At 36.4% G+C, this 19361-nt stretch overlaps 2 protein-coding genes across 4 annotated transcripts; one reads left to right on the top strand and one right to left on the bottom strand.

The window, feature by feature from the left end:
• Positions 1-10829: 10829 nt before the first annotated feature.
• On the bottom strand, positions 10830-11636 carry LOC147486640 (putative LRR receptor-like serine/threonine-protein kinase At3g47570). The gene is made up of 2 exons (XM_086573798.1): positions 11414-11636; positions 10830-11137 (listed from the first exon to the last, which is right to left on the bottom strand). Exons 1-2 carry the CDS (start codon positions 11634-11636, stop codon positions 10830-10832), a joined length of 531 nt encoding a protein of 176 aa, XP_086429924.1.
• Positions 11637-12039: 403 nt separating this feature from the next.
• Positions 12040-14881, top strand: LOC147486641 (putative 1-phosphatidylinositol-3-phosphate 5-kinase FAB1D). 3 transcript variants are annotated; one of them, XM_086571723.1, is made up of 6 exons: positions 12040-12193; positions 12310-12356; positions 12607-12656; positions 13000-13828; positions 13920-14186; positions 14289-14881. In XM_086571723.1, the coding sequence occupies exons 4-6, from the start codon at positions 13553-13555 to the stop codon at positions 14613-14615; spliced, it is 870 nt and encodes a 289-aa protein (XP_086427849.1). In that variant the 5' UTR covers positions 12040-12193; positions 12310-12356; positions 12607-12656; positions 13000-13552; the 3' UTR covers positions 14616-14881. The 3 variants fall into 3 exon arrangements, with proteins under 3 accessions (XP_086427849.1, XP_086427851.1, XP_086427850.1); XM_086571725.1 differs by having other exon boundaries at positions 13141-13828; XM_086571724.1 differs by lacking the exons at positions 12040-12193; positions 12310-12356; positions 12607-12656 and having other exon boundaries at positions 12663-13828.
• The last annotated feature ends 4480 nt before the right edge of the window (positions 14882-19361 follow it).

Below are 19361 nucleotides of genomic sequence, written 5' to 3' on the forward strand. Positions count from 1 at the left end.
AGCTTCTTCCGAACTATGACATAAGAGACTATGCCATATGGGCGAAAAAGGAATGAAAGTTCTTGCCAAGCAAAAGGCCTTGCCAGACATTAAAGGTATGCATTTAAATAGATACACTCACTGTTTGGTAGAAAAGCAACACAGGGTGTCTTTCCAAAGATTCCCATCTCACAGAAAAGACAATGTCCTTGAACTAGTTTACACTGACTTATGTGGTCCTATGAAAGTAAAGTCCCATGGGGGAGCTTTGTACTTCTTGACTTTTATTGGTGATCCATCAAGAAAGATATGAGCATAACGTTTAAAGACCAAGGATGAAGTACTTGGCGTATTCAAGATTTTCCATAGCATAGTGGAAAGAGAGACAGGGAAGTCTTTGAAGTGTATTTGCTCAGATAATGGAGGTGCGTACATAGGGCAAAGGGCCATTTGAAGAGTATTGTAAGAGTCATGGGATTCGTCATGAGTAGACCATTTCTAAGACACCGCAACAAGATGGTATAGCCGAGAGGATGAATCGTACCATTGTAGAAATCATGAGATGTTTGCTGTCTCACTCTAAGTTACCGAGAAATTACTAGGTAGAAGCAATGCACACAGCCGTACATGTGATCAACATATCGCCGTCAAAGCCTCTGAATAGTGATTATCCAGATAAAGTATGGTCAGGCAGAGATGTTGATTATGGATACTTGAGGGTATTTGGGTGCAGGGCTTTTGTTTATATTCCCAAGGATGAGAGATCCAAGCTTGATGACAAAGCCAAGCAGTGCATTTTTCTGGGTTATGGGGATGAGAAGTTTGACTACAAACTATATGATCCGATTAACAAGAAGGTAATCCGAAGTCGAGATGTTGTGTTCTTGGAAGACTAAACCATAGCAAACTTTGAGGATGGTGAGAAGTTAGAAATTTTCACTAATGATCTTGTTGATTCAGAACCAGAAGTTCCTATTGTGGAACGTGTAGAAGACATTGAGAATGCAGAGAACCATGGGTTTGAAGCTCATGATGATGATCCTATTGCTCATGATGGGATAAAACCTATTGATATAGAAATGCAGATGAAGTGCATGAACTACCACCTGAGCAAGTAGAAGTTCATCCTCCTGAGGCACAAGAAAATGGGGCAAGGAGGTCCGATAGAGAGAGATAAGCTTCAACCAGGTATCCACCACATACGTATGTTTTACTATCTGATGGTGGAGAACTATGTACTATCAAGAGGCTCTTGAAGGTACAGACAAAGAGGAGTGGTTGAAGGCCATGCATGATGAGATAGATTCTTTGCATAAGAATCACACTTATGACTTAGCTGAAAAACCAAAATGAAGAAAAGTTCTTAAGAATAAGTGGATCTACAAATTCAAGCATGAGGAGAATAATCCACACCTAAGGCACAAAGCTCGCCTTGTTGTGAAGGGTTTTGGTCAAAGGAAAGGTAGTGACTTTGATGAAATTTTCTCTCCTGTAGTTAAGATGAGTTCTATTAGGGTGATATTGGGTCTGAAAGCAAGTATGAACCTAGAGGTTGAGTAACTCGATGTCAAGAAAGTTTTTCTTCATGGAGACCTTGAAGAAGATGTCTACATGGACCAGCCAGAGGGGTTTGAACTTTGAGGTCAAAGGCAAGGAGCACCTAGTATGCAAGCTGATAAAGAGTTTGTATGGGTTGAAGCAAGCACCGAGATAGCTGTACATAATATTTGATTCCTTTATAGTGAAGCAAAGATACAAAAAGTTTGCTTCTGATCATTATGTGTTTATTCAAAAATTTCCAGACGGGGATTTCATAGTGCTCTTGTTGTATATGGATGATATGTTGATAGTTGGCCCGAACATCAATAAGATATCCAAGCTGAAGAAAGACTTGAGTAATTCCTTTGAGATGAAAGATTTGGGTCAAGCAAAGAAGATACTTGGGATGCGAATCACTCATTACAGAAAGAGTGGGAAGTTGTGGCTTTCTTAAGAAAGCTACAATGAGAAGGTGTTTAAGAGATTCAACATGGATCAAGCAAAGCCAGTTAGTTGCCCGCTTGGTGGCCAGTTCCGCATGACCAAAGAGATGTGTCCAAAGGGTGAACATGAGTAGAGTAAAATGGAAAAGATTCCATATGCATCCGCAGTGGGCAGCTTGATGTATGCAATGGTGTATACAAGACCAGATATTGCTTTTGCCGTTGGTGTTGTAAGCCGATTTCTGTCAAATCCGGGTAAGGAGCATTGAGAAGGTGTTAAGTGGATATTGAGATATTTCAAGGGCACTTCCAAATCGTGTTTGTGTTTTGGTGGAAGTAAGCCCTTACTTGAAGGCTACACTGATGCAGACATCGCAGGTGATATTGGCTCAATGAAGTCCACCTCCGTTTATCTGTTTACTTTTGCAGGGGGAGCAGTTTCTTGGCAATCTAAGTTGCAAAAGTGTGTTGCCCTCTCTACTACAGAAGCCGAGTATATTTCAGCCATAGAGTGTTGCAAAGAGATGCTATGGATGAAAAGGTTCTTCGATGAACTAGAGTTAAAGCAGAAACAGTTTGTAGTTCTATGTGATAGTCAGAGCGCCATCCATTTGAGCAAAAATCCGAGTTTTCATTCTAGATCCAAGCACATACATGTGCGTTATCATTAGATTAGAGAAGTACTAGAAGACAAGCATTTATACATTGAGAAGATCCATACTGACAAGAACGGGTCGGATATGATGACCAAAATCTTACCGAAAGATAAGTTTGATGTTTGTTGTGCTACTGCCGGAATGGTAGCAGCCTCCTCCTATTGATTTGGAAATTGGATGGAGGCATCCCACTCACTGTTTGGGAAGGGGAGATTGTTAGAGTTATCCCTCACATAAGGATGAAAAAGAAGTTTTGTTTGCGTGAAGAGGTCTAAGCGCCTGCGCGCTCAGATTGGTCTAAACCCAAGGCGCGCGGTGCCTTTGGTACTGAAAAACGAAACAGGCACTTGAGGGCGCGAGATAAGAGACCAAAACTGTAGGTTTAACCCCTTAACAATAATACTTTTAGACCAATTATGAGAGTAATAAATAAAAGTTAATGTTGATTACGTGCTTTTATGTATTTCAGGCATTGGAGTCGATTATGTGCAAAAATGTGTCACTTTTGCGAGATAAAGGAGCAAGGGTTGGTTGCTAAGAAGTTCTGTGATTAAAAGCCAAGATTCAAGGAGGAAAAACCTTTTTAAAGATCGGTCAAAGCTAAAAAGTCAAAGTCAATGCGGGCAGAAAAAGTGCAAAAAAGTTAGCAGAACTTCCGACGGCCGTATCATTGGACTCAGACCTCGGAATTGGGCCTACCTCATGTCAAAACGACCGTCTTGGAAAGAAATTTCCAATGGTCTAAACCTTGACCCAATAAGAGGAGCAAAAGTGGACAAAATGTCTGTTGAAGTCAAATCCAGCTGAAAAGGGCTCTGTGGATTGGAGAAATTGGGTTTTGGGCTCGATTTTCCAGCCCAAAACATGTCCCCAGGCCCATGCATGAAATTGGGGATCTCTTTCTCTTCTTAAAGGGAGGAAAGAGGCAGACTTATTAGCTAGACCTAGATTAGAAAATAAATTAGCTTAGACTCCATTAATTAGTTTTAATTACTTGTTTTAAATTCAGTTTTGAATCAGTATTGTTATTATTCATTAGATCAATAAAAGTAGTTAGTTATTCATAAATCTTGTTTTAGTTTATTAAATCACTTAGATCTAAATTCTATTCTTTAGTTATTAATCATTTCTTAGTTGTTAATTCAGTTTTGAATTCTTGAGTAGATCAATATAGCAAATTTCTAATCTTTATATCATGCCTTGTTTTAATTCCTATAGAAATGATAGTTTTATGAATCAAGGCTAAACCTCCATTAGAGGGGTTTGAGGAAGCCTTGATGAAAACTTGATTGTGTAGTATATAAATAGTTGTAAGATTCTATTCCATTCTAGAAGGTAGTTGATTCGCCATGAGAATGGGTTGAACTTCCTCAGATGCTAGTCATTATTTGGTAGAGATTGCCATGAATGATTAGGGATTAAACGACCAATTTTTCCGTTCTTACGATAAGAATTGGTCGTTCTAATCCCTAATCAATTCTTATCGTAAGAACGGAATAATTGGATTACAACAATCTATGCTAGTTTATTAAGTTGAATTCAAGGTGGAATAAAATTCCCCTAATCCTTTATCTAGATTCGAACCTTAGTATTTGAATTGCCATCGTAGTATAATTTCCTTCACTACTCTCATTAACTTTGATAGACTAATAATCGTAGTTCTAGATTTCTAAAGAACTAGGAGTGGAACGAATCTTCTATTCCAACTCTATTGCAATAACATTGAGAGTAGAAAACTTTGATAATATTAAGAAAGAAAATAGTTCTAATTTTACTCGCGTTTGAGTCTCGTTACTTATTCGTAGGTAAAACAATCATTTTCTATTTTATCAAATGGCGTCGATCTTCATCCCAGGCCCAATCTTCATCCCAGGGTCCATCTTCATCACGTGGCTAGTTGTTTAGAAAAATTTGTTATTTTGATGTTATTTAGTTATTTTATTGTTTTTATTAGTTTGGATGTTAAGTGGTTGAATTCAGTAGCTAAATTTGAATTCGGTAGTTAATTGTAATTTGAATTTTGATTTTAATTTAATGTGCTTCTTTTCTACGTATGCGATAATTTTAACATTAAACCCACCTTCCGGAATTGTTTGGGGGTGGTATTATTTCTTTTAGAATTGTTTTTATATAATCCACAAATTTAGAAGTGATATTTCGATGATTGTTGGGAATGTTGTCGATATTAGCATGGCTATGATTAGATATTGTGGTAGGATGAAATTTTGATGAGTTAGGAAGTTGTTATTCTAAATTCAACCTAAAAGATATTAGGTTTATTTTGGAATAAGGAATATGGGTTGTTTCCGTTTTAGGTTTTGGAAAATTTTTGTTTCTGGCAATTGCCTTCAAGCTTTTTGGTAACTTGTTAATTCATTTTAGAAACTAAAACCCTATATATACTTCCTTCATTCTACACTCACAACCCACACTACAAATCTTTCACTTTCACCTTTCACTCTCAATTTTTTCTCTTTTGTTTCTTCACTTCAGCACTCAAGCTATACGGAGCCCACCCTACGCCTCAGTGAGCGCACCCTGCGCTTGAACCGCCTGTTACTCAATTTAGACCTGAGCGCACCCCGCGCCCTCACAAGACAAAATCCGAGCGTGACCTGCGCTCAAACCACTAGATCATAGCCAGAGCGCACCCTACGCCCATCCCAGGCAAAAAGTGAGCGCGCCCTGCGCCTAAGTGGCTGGAACTCGATTATAGCCAGAGCGCACCCCGCGCCCATACAAGGCATAGTTTGAGCACCCCCGCACTCTAACATCCGTAGGCACAAAAAATTCTGATTTTTTGTGGGTTGTTCCAGGATATTTTGCAGCTGTTCTAGAGAGTAGTTTTGTGATGACATCCCATCGTATCATACCGAAACAATCTTTTGAAGACTTGATCCAAAGTGACACCTATGGTGCGTGGTTTCACGAAGTAATCATACAAGCAAGATGACAATCTTTAATGGTAAGTTCTAATGAACTTTACTCTCCTGTACTTACCTCGTATTTTTATGACCATTGTAAATTCTTTTATCGGATGGATGGAGAACACGTGTTCTCCATCAACATTGATGACGAAACAATGGAAATAACCAAGTTCTTGTTGGCTTTTGTTGTTGAGCTTCCTATGCCTGCTGAGATTCAAGATCCATGGGGCTACATAGTTGATAATTTCTCTGCCTACATCTATGATCTTTTGCATGAGATTTATGGGGTCAACATCTTCCGTGTAGAGGACCAAGGGACATATAACGTAGCCCTTGGTAGCTTGTCCCTTAACGTGGACACGTTCATGTTCTTTATCATGTTAAACATATTACAGGAGGCGTTTTTCTTCTGCGAATGATGCCACTTGCGACGTTTTCCTTACTCTAGCTGAGGGACGCCTGCTATATGACCTTCCCAAGACATTAATGTCTAGTTTAACACGAGTCCAGAGTATGAGGTATAAGTACATTCTTATGCTTGTTTTAGTTTGCCGTATTATGCTATGTTTCTTCCCTGTTTTTTGTGCCCGTTTCACGGATTGGGTTGGGGTCAACATTGTGAGACCCACTAATTGTATTATTCGATCTTTCTGTGCTATGACTTGGCTGGGATGGCAGGTGGAACCTCATTGGGTTGCCCCCTACACCCCATCCGACCAAGTGGCGCTAAACAGGTTAGCGATTGTAGATGATAAATGGCGTGAAGCCTGCCAAATTACCATGGTGTGGCAGGATGCGAAGGAACCTCATTTCTTTATAGAAGAGGATGAGGATGATGTTTAAACGCGGGAGATAAGGTAAGTTTTTAGTTTCAGTTAGTGTCTGCTTATGTCCCAAGCAATTCGATTCTTGTTAACCCCATAACGGGTGGAACTCCTATAGAGTTGCGTCTGTTTTCTTTTTCTATATTAATATGTTTTAACCTTGTTTTGCAGATGTTCCAAAATTTCACACGTTTCCATGGTATTTTTCTACCTTTTTTATTTCAATACTTTGAGGACAAAGCATGCTTCTTGTTTGGGGGTAGCATAGAAATACGTGTAATTAAGGCATATGTTAGGATATAGATATGTACAATATGAACTTGTTTTATAGTAATAATTCAAAATTTTCAAAAATTCAAAAATTCAAAAATTCAAAAATATAAATAAAAAGTTTATGTTATACACCTAGGAATATTGGTATTGTTTTATTTCTCTATGCTCTTAATAATCTAGAAGTTTCACGTAGATTTTGCGTTAGAATAGTGTTTAGAAACTTAGGTTAATATGTAGATAATAATCTTTGCATCTTTCTATAAATATATTGCATGAGTATCTATGATTGTTTGGCAGTAAATTTCTGAAATCTAGGCTAGAGTACTTATTCTACAAATCCTGTGAGAATATAACCTAAAGCCTTATATGAGTGAAAAAACAAATTGAGAAATGACACAAGGGAGAAGTAAAATCCAGATAGAGAAATCACACGTCTACTTGCTTGATCACTATACCATATCCTAAGCGAGAATTTAGGCCCTCTTTGGATCGATATAACCAAAAATTCAAACCTTATGAAATTATTTTCCGCTAGTCGCCCCTCTGAGTCTTTCTTTAGCCTTTCATAAACCGCAAATCCTTTACCCTTTTACAAAACAAAATAAAAATAAAAATCAGCCTACCCATTCTTTGAATGAGTCTGAGAATAGAGATGAAGAATAGAAAAGAGAAAGACCTTTGAAATCAATAATTTGTTAGTCGCTTCAAATAAGAAAAGAAAGTTTCCATCCAAATAAAAAAAATAATAATAATTAAATAAAAGAAAATAAAGAGTTAGAACTCCAAAAATAGAATCAAAGGAGTCAAAAGCCAAAGAAAAAGAAAAATATGGCTAAGGATGGAAACAAAGTGTATAAGCAAAAGTAAAGAACAAGGTTTTCTCTAGTTACATAATATAAAGACTCTATTATCTCAGACTTGTCCGTTTTTAATATCCAATTCCTTCCTTCCTAAACCATCTCCTAATCTCCGTAACACCTAATAAAGACCTCTAGCTCAATTAGAAATAGGTTAGTATGATAGTAAGTGGTAGATATGTTTGATCGACTTCGGCTCCTTGTGTGTCATTGAGTTTGTAAGGTAAAGTTTGCCCACTACACACTGGAGTAGCGAAACTTGAGCAAAAAAATCAGAGTATTTTTTTCTTCACTTTTATGTGAGGACCTACTTAAGGACACTATTCCAAAGTTTCAGAAACGGACCTGTTAGTGCATTTCATAGTATTACTCATTGTATATATGTTTATTCGTAGATGATTGATTATTATGCATATATTAGCTTAGGTTTCGACTTGATTATTCTGTATTCATTGTTAGTGAGATGTATAAATCATTGAGACATAAATAAGGAAACAATAGTTTTATTTCTTAGTCGTTGTAGTATAGATGAAGTTTGTGAGTACCTTCACTGGAAAACTCTCATGAGGCTATAACTCGTCCACTAGGGAATTCCTAGTGGTTTAAGGCCTTGTTGCATATGGTCAATGCAATCACACTTGGCGAAACGAGATTAGTTAGAACTCCATTTTTGGTCACTTATGCCAATTTCTCATATTTGCTTGAGGACAAACAAAATGCTATTTGGGAGTGGTTTGATAAGAGCCCAAAACTGTAGTTTTAACCCCTTAACAATAATACTTTTAGACCAATCATGCGAGTAATAAATAAGAGTTAATGTTGATTACGTGCTTTTATGTATTTCAGGCATTGGAGTCGATTATGTGCAGAAATGTGTCACTTTTGCGAGATAAAGGAGCAAGGGTTGGTTGCTAAGAAGTTCTGTGATTAAAGGTCAAGATTCAAGGAGAAAAAGTCTTTTTAAAGCACGGTCAAAGATGAAAAGTCAAAGTCAACGCGGGCAGAAACAACACACAAAAGTTAGCAGAACTTCTGACGATCGTATCTTTGGACTTAGATCTTGGAATTGGGCTTACTTTAAGTCAAAACGACTGTCTTGGAAAAAGCTTTCTAATGGTCTAAACCTTGACCCAATTAGAGGAGCAGAAGTGGACGAAATGTCTGTTGAAGTCAAATCCAGTTGAAAAGGGCTCTGTGGACTGAAGAAATTGGGTTTTTGGCTCGATTTTTCGGCCCAAAAAATGGCTCCAGGCCCATGCACGAAATTGGGGATCTCTTTCTCTTCTTGAAGGGAGGAAAGAGGCAGACTCATTAGCTAGACCTAAATTAGAAGATAAATTAGCTTAAACTCCATTAATTTGTTTTAATTACTTGTTTTAAATTTAGTTTTGAATCAGTATTGTTATTATTCATTAGATCAATAAAAGTAGTTAGTTATTCATAAATCTAGTTTTAGTTTATTAAATCACTTAGATCTAAATTCTATTCTTTAGTTATTAATCATTTCTTAGTTGTTAATTCAGTTTTGAATTCTTGAGTAGATCAATATAGCAAATTTATAATCTTTATATCATGTCTTGTTTTAATTTCTATAGAAATGATAATTTTATGAATCAAGGCTAAACCTCCATTAGAGAGGTTTGAGGAAGCCTTGATGAAAACTTGATTGTGTATTGTAGAAATAGTTGTAAGATTCTATTCCACTCTAGAAGGTAGTTGATTCGCCATGAGAATGGGTTGAACTTCCTCACATGCTAGTCATTATTTGGTAGAGATTGCCATGAATGATTAGAGATTAGAACGACCAATTTTTATCGTAAGAACAGAAGAATTGGATTACAACAATCTATGCTAGTTTATTAAGTTGAATTCAAGGTGGAATCAAATTCCCCTAATCTTTTATCTAGATTCGAACCTTAGTATTTGAATTGCCATCATAGTATAATTCCCATCACTACTCTCATTGACTTTGATAGACTGATAATTGTAGTTAACTTAGATTTCTAAAGAACTAGGAGTGGAACGAATCTTCTATTCCAACTCTATTGCAATAGCATCGAGAGTAGAAAACTTTGATAATATTAAGAAAGAAAATAGTTCTAGTTTTACTCTCGTTTGAGTCTCGTTACTTATTAGGTAGGTAAAAGCGATTCGTTTTCTATTATTTTATTAAGCTTGACATTGGACATTGGCCTTCTTAGCGACGTCGTCATGTCTAATTTCAGAGTTTCTATTTTGCTACAATAACCACGAGATTATGGTTTACTATATAAACAGAAACAAGGTTTTGGAAAACCTAACACAAGAAACACAAAAAGTCACGAAATTGAAACCTAATTTTGAGAGCAATCAAGATTGAGAGATAACCTTTGCAAAGAGAAAAACCTGTAAAGAGAGAGGAGTGATCTAGTAAGGTGGAAAGACTTGAGATGAGTAATTGTAATTTTTCTTCCCACGATATAAAAGGATTAGTTCTTATGAAAGTAGACATCATTGGTCGAACCACGGTACATCTTTGTGTTGTGGTATACTTTATATATATTTTTTTTATTATTATATATTGTTAATAGTTGTTTAGAGAGTTGGGCATGCTAGGCTGGTTGTAGTGGATATTTAGAATTTGTTTGGAGTAGTAGTTGGTTCAAGTTCAAATTATCTATGTAGTGGAGATCGATTGTTATCGTTATTCCCCAACAATGTATTGCTGTTGCAATTTTGATTTTATTGCTATATGGGATTATGACACCGGAATCAATTAGCAATAGTGACTTTAGAAATATTCTTCAGATAAGGTCATAAGGACAGGGTCCACAGATTTGAATGATTATACCACCAATACTTCTAGATTTATATCAAGCGAAGTCTGAACTTTTTTTTTTGACTCTTAGAACCTATCCAAAGTCAATTCATGTATGGATCAGGTTATGTATCTTGATTCTTAACTAATTGACAACTAAACGCAAAGAAGATCAGAAATCTTTGTGTACTGAACTGACTAAATTATCAGAAAAGTGGACGTTTGTTAGAACCAAAGATTACATTCCTATATAACTCCGGATTACTACATTTCCAATTTTGATTTTGTGCCAAATTTTAAGCTGGTGTTGTTTTCTCTTAGAAAAACCAGGGAAATCTCAGAAGTTGTGAAAATGTGCCAATCGTACGCCTATTTGTGTCTGCGAATGTGTTTTCATTGAATTGTTACTCACGTATGTGCTTTAACGTACGTACTCTGAGAAACTCTGACGGTACGGTCTTCCAGAAAATTATTGGTTCCTTAATTTGCACCATATTACAATCATTCCATGCTTAATATGATCGAGTGTCATATTTAAGGAAGAGACAAAATTATAGAGGAGATGTCTCTCATGGAAGGACGATCCTCTGGTGAGTATGTTGCACAAGTTAATCCAATTTTCAGAACGGAAACCACGCAAATCTCCTCGTCATCTTGTACAGACTCAATACCTACAATATCCATGGTTTGATCACGGACCATTGTGGTGACCCACTTTTGCAGATCAAGTTCACCAGTGAAAATCTTGTCTGTTGGTTTCTTTCCTGTAAACATCTCGAGCAAGAGTATTCCGTAACTGTACACATCCCCTTTGCGAGAAACTTCTCCACCCATTCCGTACTCTGCTTTCAACACACCAATAAATTGTTAGTGTGCTTCAATGCTCGTACTAATACGTGAAAAATATTAGGGAAGTAAATCTACGAAAAATGAAAAAAGCAAAAAAGATAGTGCTTGTGTGTTTAAAAGTAGGACTCGAGATCTCTACAACCGGGTACAGAGATCATCTCTGTAACCGTGTTATCTCGCTGTTGATCCGAATCTGAAATGTGTGTGTGTGCCTCCATACCTGTGTGTGTGCTCCGAGATGTGTGTGTGTGCGCCGAGATCCAATGCACTTGCGACACGTATGGCAACCTCCAACTTCTGCCTTGTATCAAACTCCAACAAAGGAACATTAAGCCACTGGTCTAGGCTCCCATTAGACAAGAATTGAAGCACCAACGCCTTAAATTCTCTTCTCGAGCATGCACTCATAATTCTTACTAGGTTTCGATGCCGAACATTTCGAAGAGCTTCACATTTTGAGAAAAAGCTCTTTAAAGCCCAGTGCTGGTCCATTTTAATAACCTTGATTGCAGATGGAGTCCCATCTCTCAAAATTGCCTTCTAAACACGCCCTAAGCCCCCTTCTCCTATCGGTCACAATCCTGAGATCATGATATCTCAATTAGTAGAGTACACTATAATTAACATGGACATTTAAATTAGACCAGCCTTTTTTTTACCACTAAATATTCTTGATAAAATATTCAAACAAATTATTCAAGACCTTTAAGAAAGACTATTTCGTCATTTTAAAATTGACTACCATTTATACCCTTCATATTACATAGTTTCTTAAAGACGCATGTGTAAATTCAAGTTGGAAATCAACTACACGCTACTATTCAATTGTTCGCGAGCCTTCATATTAATTGCCAAATTATTACCATTTATGCCAAAATTAAATGCAGAAACCAGCCGTCTCTCTCTTATTCTTATGCGCCCATTTCTCTCTCCCAAATCTCCCATAATTCCCAGTTTCCACCAATTTCAACAACAAAACTCTTCATTCTCCATCTCCCCCTTTGTTTTTCCTTCTTTTTCCTTCTTCAAACCCGGCCTATTCAAAGCAGGTATGAATCTTTTGCTTTTTTCTTTTGCTTTTTTCAATAAATAGGAACAATGGTTTTGAACTTGCTTCGTTGTCATTGTGGTGTGGTATCTCTCATTGTCTCTAATCATTTTTCAGGTGTTAACAATGAGCAAATTAAAGAGCATTGACATCAGAAGCTGCAGGTATCAAACAAACCTCCGCTCACTTGCATAGAGTTGGTTGGTAGAGTCAAATTCCATATTCAACAGTGTCATCCCTTCAATATTTGGTATGGGTGATGATTTAATTAAAGAATCTAATTAGTGTGCATCTTCAGTGGTAGTGGGTTTACGATAAAACAACAACGTACTACAAATTTGCAACTAGAATTGAAGCTTGGGTTTAATTTTTCTTTGTTACAACTGTGTTTGAATCTATTTGAATCCATTTCAGGGAAAGACATAGGAATAAGACTAAAATCCCCCTGATTTGCACTTGAAAAGGTTAGTTTCTTCTTCATTATTTGAAAAATCCCTCACTACCCATTTGTTTGTGTCGCACACTTATTGATTTTTGTTTATTGGTTTTGCTTGCACTCATGAGCACAATCTAATGTTTGTTAAGGTGTTGCATGGGTGATGCGTAGAGTTGTGGTGACAAATGGTTACAAAATTATCGAACTTCCAACTGTTTTTTATTGTGAAGTGTTAATAAATTGACACATCTTTTAAGTCTGTGATTGTAATTTAGCTGTAATTAGTCTTAATTTATGCCGCCAGATTGTATATTGGTCTGATGAAAATAATAATTGGTTTCATCACACCCATTTATTTACTTAATTACGAGGACTCCCAGGTGAGGTTTGTGATGCTATTGCTTTTCAGTTGTATCAAAGCATGTTTGATTCAAAGTCCCGAATCGTTTATAGTATAGATCTCCAGAGAGGTTACCTATAGAAGTTTGAATTCACAAGTAGTTATACACCAGGATTCCTGCCTTCGGCTTATCAACTGAACGCTGAGGAAGGTCCTAGATTGCACATCCCACTTGGTCCTGAAAAGAAATCTGTGTTAGCCTATGAGGGTGAACTCACAAGCATAATTGCATGTGCTTTAGCTTGGTTGCATGAGAAAGATACTTCAACTAAAGATTTACTTGAGAAGGATGCAAGGAAAGAGAAAAGAAACTTCAAAAGAGGAATGGAGAATGTATCTTCTCTAGATTGTGATATTTATGTGGCATCATCATATTGGTCGTCAAATGGTTCTTTGGATTCAGAAGGAATTAATTCAGGGGAAAGTGTTTCTTCCGAAGAGTTTTACACATCCTTTTCCAGTGTTGTACATCTGAAAGATCCTCATCCGGAGATTCACCTAGGCAGAAAGGAAAATATTCAGTAATGTGCTTGTATGAGAAGCAGTTCCATGATCTTCGATGTCCATGTGAACTCGATTATATATCTTCTCTAAGTCGTTGCAAGAACTGGGATGCTAAAGGTGGGAAGAGTGGATCTCTCTTTGTGAAGACACTGGATGACAGATTTGTCATAAAGCAAATTCAGAAGAAAGAATATGATTCGTTTGTGAAGTTTGCCCACGAGTACTTCAAGTATACTGATCAGTCCCTCAACTCAGGAAGCCAGACGTGCCTTGCAAAAATATTGGGCATCTATCAGGTTGGTTACCTTTGATCCATATGTAAGACAACATTCTGAGTAAACCTTTACTAATGTGTTTGTTTATCGTCTCCCGTTTCTTTTTATGCAGGTAACCATTAGGCAGCCTAAAAGTGGAAAGGATCTGAAGTATGAACTGATGGTTATGGAAAATCTTCTCTTTGGTAAAAATATAACACACTTGTACGATCTGAAAGGTTCCGAGTATGCTAGATATACATCTAATGCAAATGGCATTGGAGAGGTTTTGTTGGATGGGAACTTTGTTGAAGACATGAATGTCTCTCCTTTGTATGTTAGTGGGAAAACTAAGCATGCCTTGGAGCGAGCTCTCTGGAATGATACTTCTTTCCTTACTGTGAGTTGTGGTCCTTTTTTTCCCGCCCCAAATCTTAGTGGATTATTTTTTAATTATTAATTTTTTCTTTCCTTTTTCCTTTTGTTATGCTGATGTCTGCAGTCAATAAATGTCATGGATTACTCTTTACTTGTGGGAGTCGACATGCAGCAGCGTGAACTTGTATGTGGTATTATTGACTATCTGAGGCAGTATACTTGGGAGAAGCAGCTCGAGACATTGGCAGAGGCCTCCATTGTTCCTAGACATGCAACTCCTACTGTTGTCTCCCCAGTAGACTACAAGAAAAGATTCAGGAAGTTCATGTCTCTGCACTTCATAAGTGTTCCTGGCCATTGGTGTCCAGAGACATCTGCTGAACCTTGCAAGTGTTGTGGCGACAGAAGCAACTCTTTTCAACTAAAAAATGAGCCGACAGAAAACAGTTGAAGTTGTGCTTGATTCTTACCACCAAATGTATACCCTATCACATTAGTGTTTCATATTGTATTGTCAATATCTCAAGGACTGTAGATAGATGTATCGTCAGTTAACACAACCCAATATTTTTTACATTGGGGTTGGTTACATTTTTATTGGTCCAAATGTACATTGGTTTTTCATTCTTTGATATTGTAAAGAGGAAAGGTAATGGCAAATCATTTTTTTTCTAACAATTAAAGAGGAGAGGTAATAAAAGTACCATTTTACAGAAAGTGTGCTCTCTCTCTCAGGGTTACTTCTATTTTTTAAGATTGCATATATTCTTTTTGTGCTTGATGCATGGTTTTAGTCAATGCAGGATTCATGACACCGTAAGTGGATGGTTGAATAATTCTTAGCATGGCGCCTTTGTAAAGTTCTTTACTGTTTGCCCACAAGATTCATGTGATTGACATCTCATAAGAGATATAAGTTTGTAGTTATCTACAAGTGGATCACCTGCTCATTCTCAGTATGTTTTCTGTTGGTCTTAGTGTTCCTTTAATTGTCAAATATTGGTGTGAGGCTTTATCTTTAAAACAAAAACATTGTTTTACGCATCTTACCGGGATCTCTACTACAGCTTGTTTGGTGAATCTGATCATAGTCTTTACATATGGAGAAGACAATATAATACATATGTTGTACTTTCACATTATGGTCCTGCTTTATGTGCACAGCTCGGACGTGAGCTAGAACCAGGCCATGAGTTGTACATGCTTTCATGTCAGAGCTTTTTGAATAATCCCCTCTGTTTTGGTTTTCATCTTTCAGATTGCTTTTGCAGGGGTATAACAAATTATATCCTGGTTAGATGAGAATTGAAATTTTGTTTTGTTTTCTGAACGTTTAAGAATTGGATGAATTCCTTGAAAAGAAAGCATCTTTTGTCAATGGCCTGGAATGTCTTCACTATCAAAACTCTCTCAAATGTTTCTAGCGGGAGTTTTCTACCAAGTTTTTTGTTTCCTGCAAGTTCTATGTTTATGGTTTTGTGACTGGATGTTGTCTTCGTGTGCACATGTATTGATCTCAGTGATATAAACACATATTGTAGGATTGTTACTCTGTTAGCTATCAATTTCTATAATTAAATGAAGATTTTCAGGTAGATTATTGAAGTGTTATTGATATTCAGCCCACATCACAGTTGATATTTTGGCTGTTAGATCCATTTTTTATCTTCTTTCTCAGCTCTGATGTTTCAGAATTTTCCACAGGCACAACTTTGTGTGAAACAATCCTTTAAAGGTAAGCGAGTTGTAATTACCATTATGCTAGAGTCATCTTCATAAAAAAAAATCCTTTCTTGTAAGTACTACTTTGTGTGTTCTGATAAATATATGCTTTACAGATAAACTCCTGCTAATTTACGATGTCAAGGACTTCTATAGACAGTATTGTTGACCTCTTTGTTACAGGTAATTCCGACAAATCCCGACACTTAGATGACATAAAAAATGAAGAGAAAAAAATAGGCAAACCTGAGCAATGTGCATATGAACCTATCATGGCAGTAGGTTCAACTTCATCGGGGCTTGCATCAATTGTAGTAGAATTTTGTTGAAGATGGAATGCTTTAGTGTACACTATAAAATAGAAATGGTCTTATGAATTTTGAGTATCAATAGAGTAGGAATATATAGACTGATTTTGCTAAGATGAGTAGCTCAGATGACTTTGTCATATATTTCAATGCATTTGAACGCATATCTTGATATCATATTTAATTTGAGACCTTAGAGTCTTGGACATAACTGGATATGTCGATCAACTATATTAATTTAACTGACTTGATTTTGAGCGAGGTAGAGCACCATATATCTCATATATTTAATTGTGTTTGCTTTGTGTACGTGTAGACCTCAGTGAAGTTCATATATATTGGTACCTTGCTTTCAATAGTATGTTGATCAGACGATTTTGATGTAGATTTTTATATTTTTGAATTGCATTTCTATATGTTAGTCCTATAGGATGATTATGCTATTAAGAGCTTTGAGCATGGCATTGCTGCTCAAAATGGTGCTTCCTTTGCATAGGAGATAGCCCCAATAAGACTTAAATTATTATTTCAGATGGTAATAGATTTTGCCGTTTGTATGAAACTACTCAGCTTCTATTACGATTCCGTTTGAATTTCCAGGGGAAGGGGAATACCCTCCACATTTGCTAATGTGGATGAGCCTAAGCAAGGTAAAAGGACTGGATTGCTATCAAGTACTTTTCCTATAAAGTAGTTTCTTCTTATGAGACACTTTACCTGTAGCAGGGAAGAGTAAAATTTTTGAGATCATACAAAACAACATGGCAATAATACGTACATGACTACTGAAACAATCCGGAGTTCTATTTTTAATGGGAATCACAATGCTTCTTTGCAATATAGGGGGTTGTGTTGAATGTGCCTTTGAATACTCTACATTAAAATTCATAGCCCAAAATTACTTTTATGGAATTCAAGTTATAGATTGATGTCCTCTATACAATGAGGTAACAGGTGATAGCAATGGAGTTACTACATATGTTGGGATTTTGGGAGCGGACACTTTTTTCTGGAGGTTCAAATTGCTGAAGTTCATTGCTTGTAAGATAAAAATCTGAAAATTGGAGCTGGCTTTGTTGTCTCAACACTTTGCTTCATGTAGCATTTAGAAACTACCCATATGTAGACAAGTAAATTTTTTGAATGTGACTTGATGCACGAGTTAAATATTTTATTATTGCAATTGATGCATACAGCTACTGAGTGCACCACAGTTAATTTTATTCGTTACAAATGTTTCTGTTCATTGAACATATATGACATACTCTAAGATTGCATCCTTGCCAGTTTCCCACTTTGCTTTGTTATTTATGTGTGTCATTGCTTGAACCCTTATTGTTAATATTTATGGTATAATTTTCAGGCTCAAACTTAAATGTTTCTACAACTGATGGATCTACCTTGCAACAGTTGAAGAGGGATTCTCTCTTTTCTGAATTGGGTCCTCTAAAAGACAATGAGCGTAAATATCTTAACTGTGTTGTAAAGGAGTATATGCTTTTAGCAGGATATCGGCTCACCACAATGACAGTTTATGAGGAGGTGGGCGACAATTTAGTAGTGTGAATGTTTAATATTTCCTGTATCTCAGTTTTTTACAGTGTTTCATTGACCTGTATCATATACAGTTGTAGCATGACCTGCCGCCATCATTTTAACACACCTATGATTTGTGAAAGACTGAAAGATACCGTACAATTTGATGCACAAGTTCTATTATAAAAAATAGGTATTTTCTGAAAGCAGTCAACCTGATCTATCAAATGACACCAATGATCAAATCAAAACTTGGCATTTTGAAAAGGAAACAGATTTGTCAGAAGTACATTATCCGAAGGCAATCGCAGATACTAATTTGTTGTGTGTGAGTGTGTGGTACAACAATTTCTTTTAAAAAAAAGAAGCAAACATGTTCTTTGCTTCTTTTTTAAGTCTTTACTTGCATGCAGATTACGGACCAGAACCTTGATCTTTGGCAGAACACACCAGCGTGTATTCCAGATACTTTGCACCATTATTACTATCAGTACCTCTCATCTACTGATGAAGCTGCTGAGGTATTCTATTGAACATGTGCTTGTGTATGAATTTTATTGGAGAGAGAAACTTCTCATTTGTTTACTCACAATTGGTGCATTTTCACTTTTGCATTACATCCCTACAGAGTTTCTGTTTCAAGCAGTATTAAATCATAAACGTTGTGTGCAATGTCGAAAGACCCTAGAGTTCTTGAAGGAAAATTTCTAGCATGTTATGTTGGAGTTTGTGTGAAACAACATGGGTAAAAATGAGATTGCAATAAAGGCCCAAGTAGACTAACATGGTTTGAGGACCATTGGAGGAGTAGAAATTTTCTTGCTCACCTGCAGTCTGATATAAAATGCTACAGAATGCTGAAAGTGGCTTTGAATCCCAAGAAACCACAAGAAAGAATACTAGGAAACAGAGGGAAAAAATAGCCATACAAAAGAATCAAAATATGTGTTATTGACCAGTCAGGATAGGCCAATAGGCACCAAATCGTAGGAGTGTCAACTGCCCATTATGTAAGTTTTGTAAAATATGAAGCAAGCAGTCACACCTGTATAGCCTTCACACCTGTTCTTTACACAGAATGTAATTAACCTCCAACTGAATCTCTCTCTCTCTCTTTTGGGGAAGATATTGGTACCATAAATTTAATGTTATGAAATGTATATTCTTTAGATCAATTGCAATTTGTTATTTATGTGCAAACCAGCAAAAATTTATGCATGTAGTCAGTGACTTTTTATTTAAGATTCTTTTTAAGCCACCAAATTTCATGTTCGGTCTATTTAGAGTATGTTCAGAATAATTTCCATGGTTTTGATTTGTCACAAGCCTTTTTCTTCTTTTGTTCAGAATAGTTACGTTACTGGACAATTTTTGTATGTGCTTTGAGCAATTTATGTTTTCAAATGATGCTTCCAAACTTTTTTTTTTTGGCTGGAATATGTTTCCAAACTTCAGTTCGTAGATATAGAGCTTATCAATTAAAATTTCCAAATAACCATTTATCAAATACATGTTTAGCACGCTACTGGAGTTCACATCATCTAACAATCTGCACCCACTCTTAACATTCAACTGAAAACGATTGAGCTTAAATAGATTATAATATCTCAAATGTGGATAAAGTAATTTTA

Source organism: Coptis chinensis, chromosome 7, assembly GCF_015680905.1.
Source record: "Coptis chinensis isolate HL-2020 chromosome 7, ASM1568090v1, whole genome shotgun sequence".
NCBI classification, from domain to species: domain Eukaryota; kingdom Viridiplantae; phylum Streptophyta; class Magnoliopsida; order Ranunculales; family Ranunculaceae; genus Coptis; species Coptis chinensis.

Excerpts from the sequence above, each read along its gene's own strand:
- LOC147486641 (XM_086571723.1), top strand. The coding sequence starts at position 13,553 with ATGTGCTTGTATGAGAAGCAGTTCCATGATCTTCGATGTCCATGTGAA. Across the intron at positions 13,829-13,919 it reads AAATATTGGGCATCTATCAG|GTAACCATTAGGCAGCCTAA; the intron begins GTTGGTTACCTT and ends CTTTTTATGCAG. Across the intron at positions 14,187-14,288 it reads ATGATACTTCTTTCCTTACT|TCAATAAATGTCATGGATTA; the intron begins GTGAGTTGTGGT and ends TGATGTCTGCAG.
- LOC147486640 (XM_086573798.1), bottom strand. The coding sequence starts at position 11,636 with ATGGACCAGCACTGGGCTTTAAAGAGCTTTTTCTCAAAATGTGAAGCT. Across the intron at positions 11,138-11,413 it reads GGTTGCCATACGTGTCGCAA|AGTACGGAATGGGTGGAGAA; the intron begins GTGCATTGGATC and ends TGTTGAAAGCAG.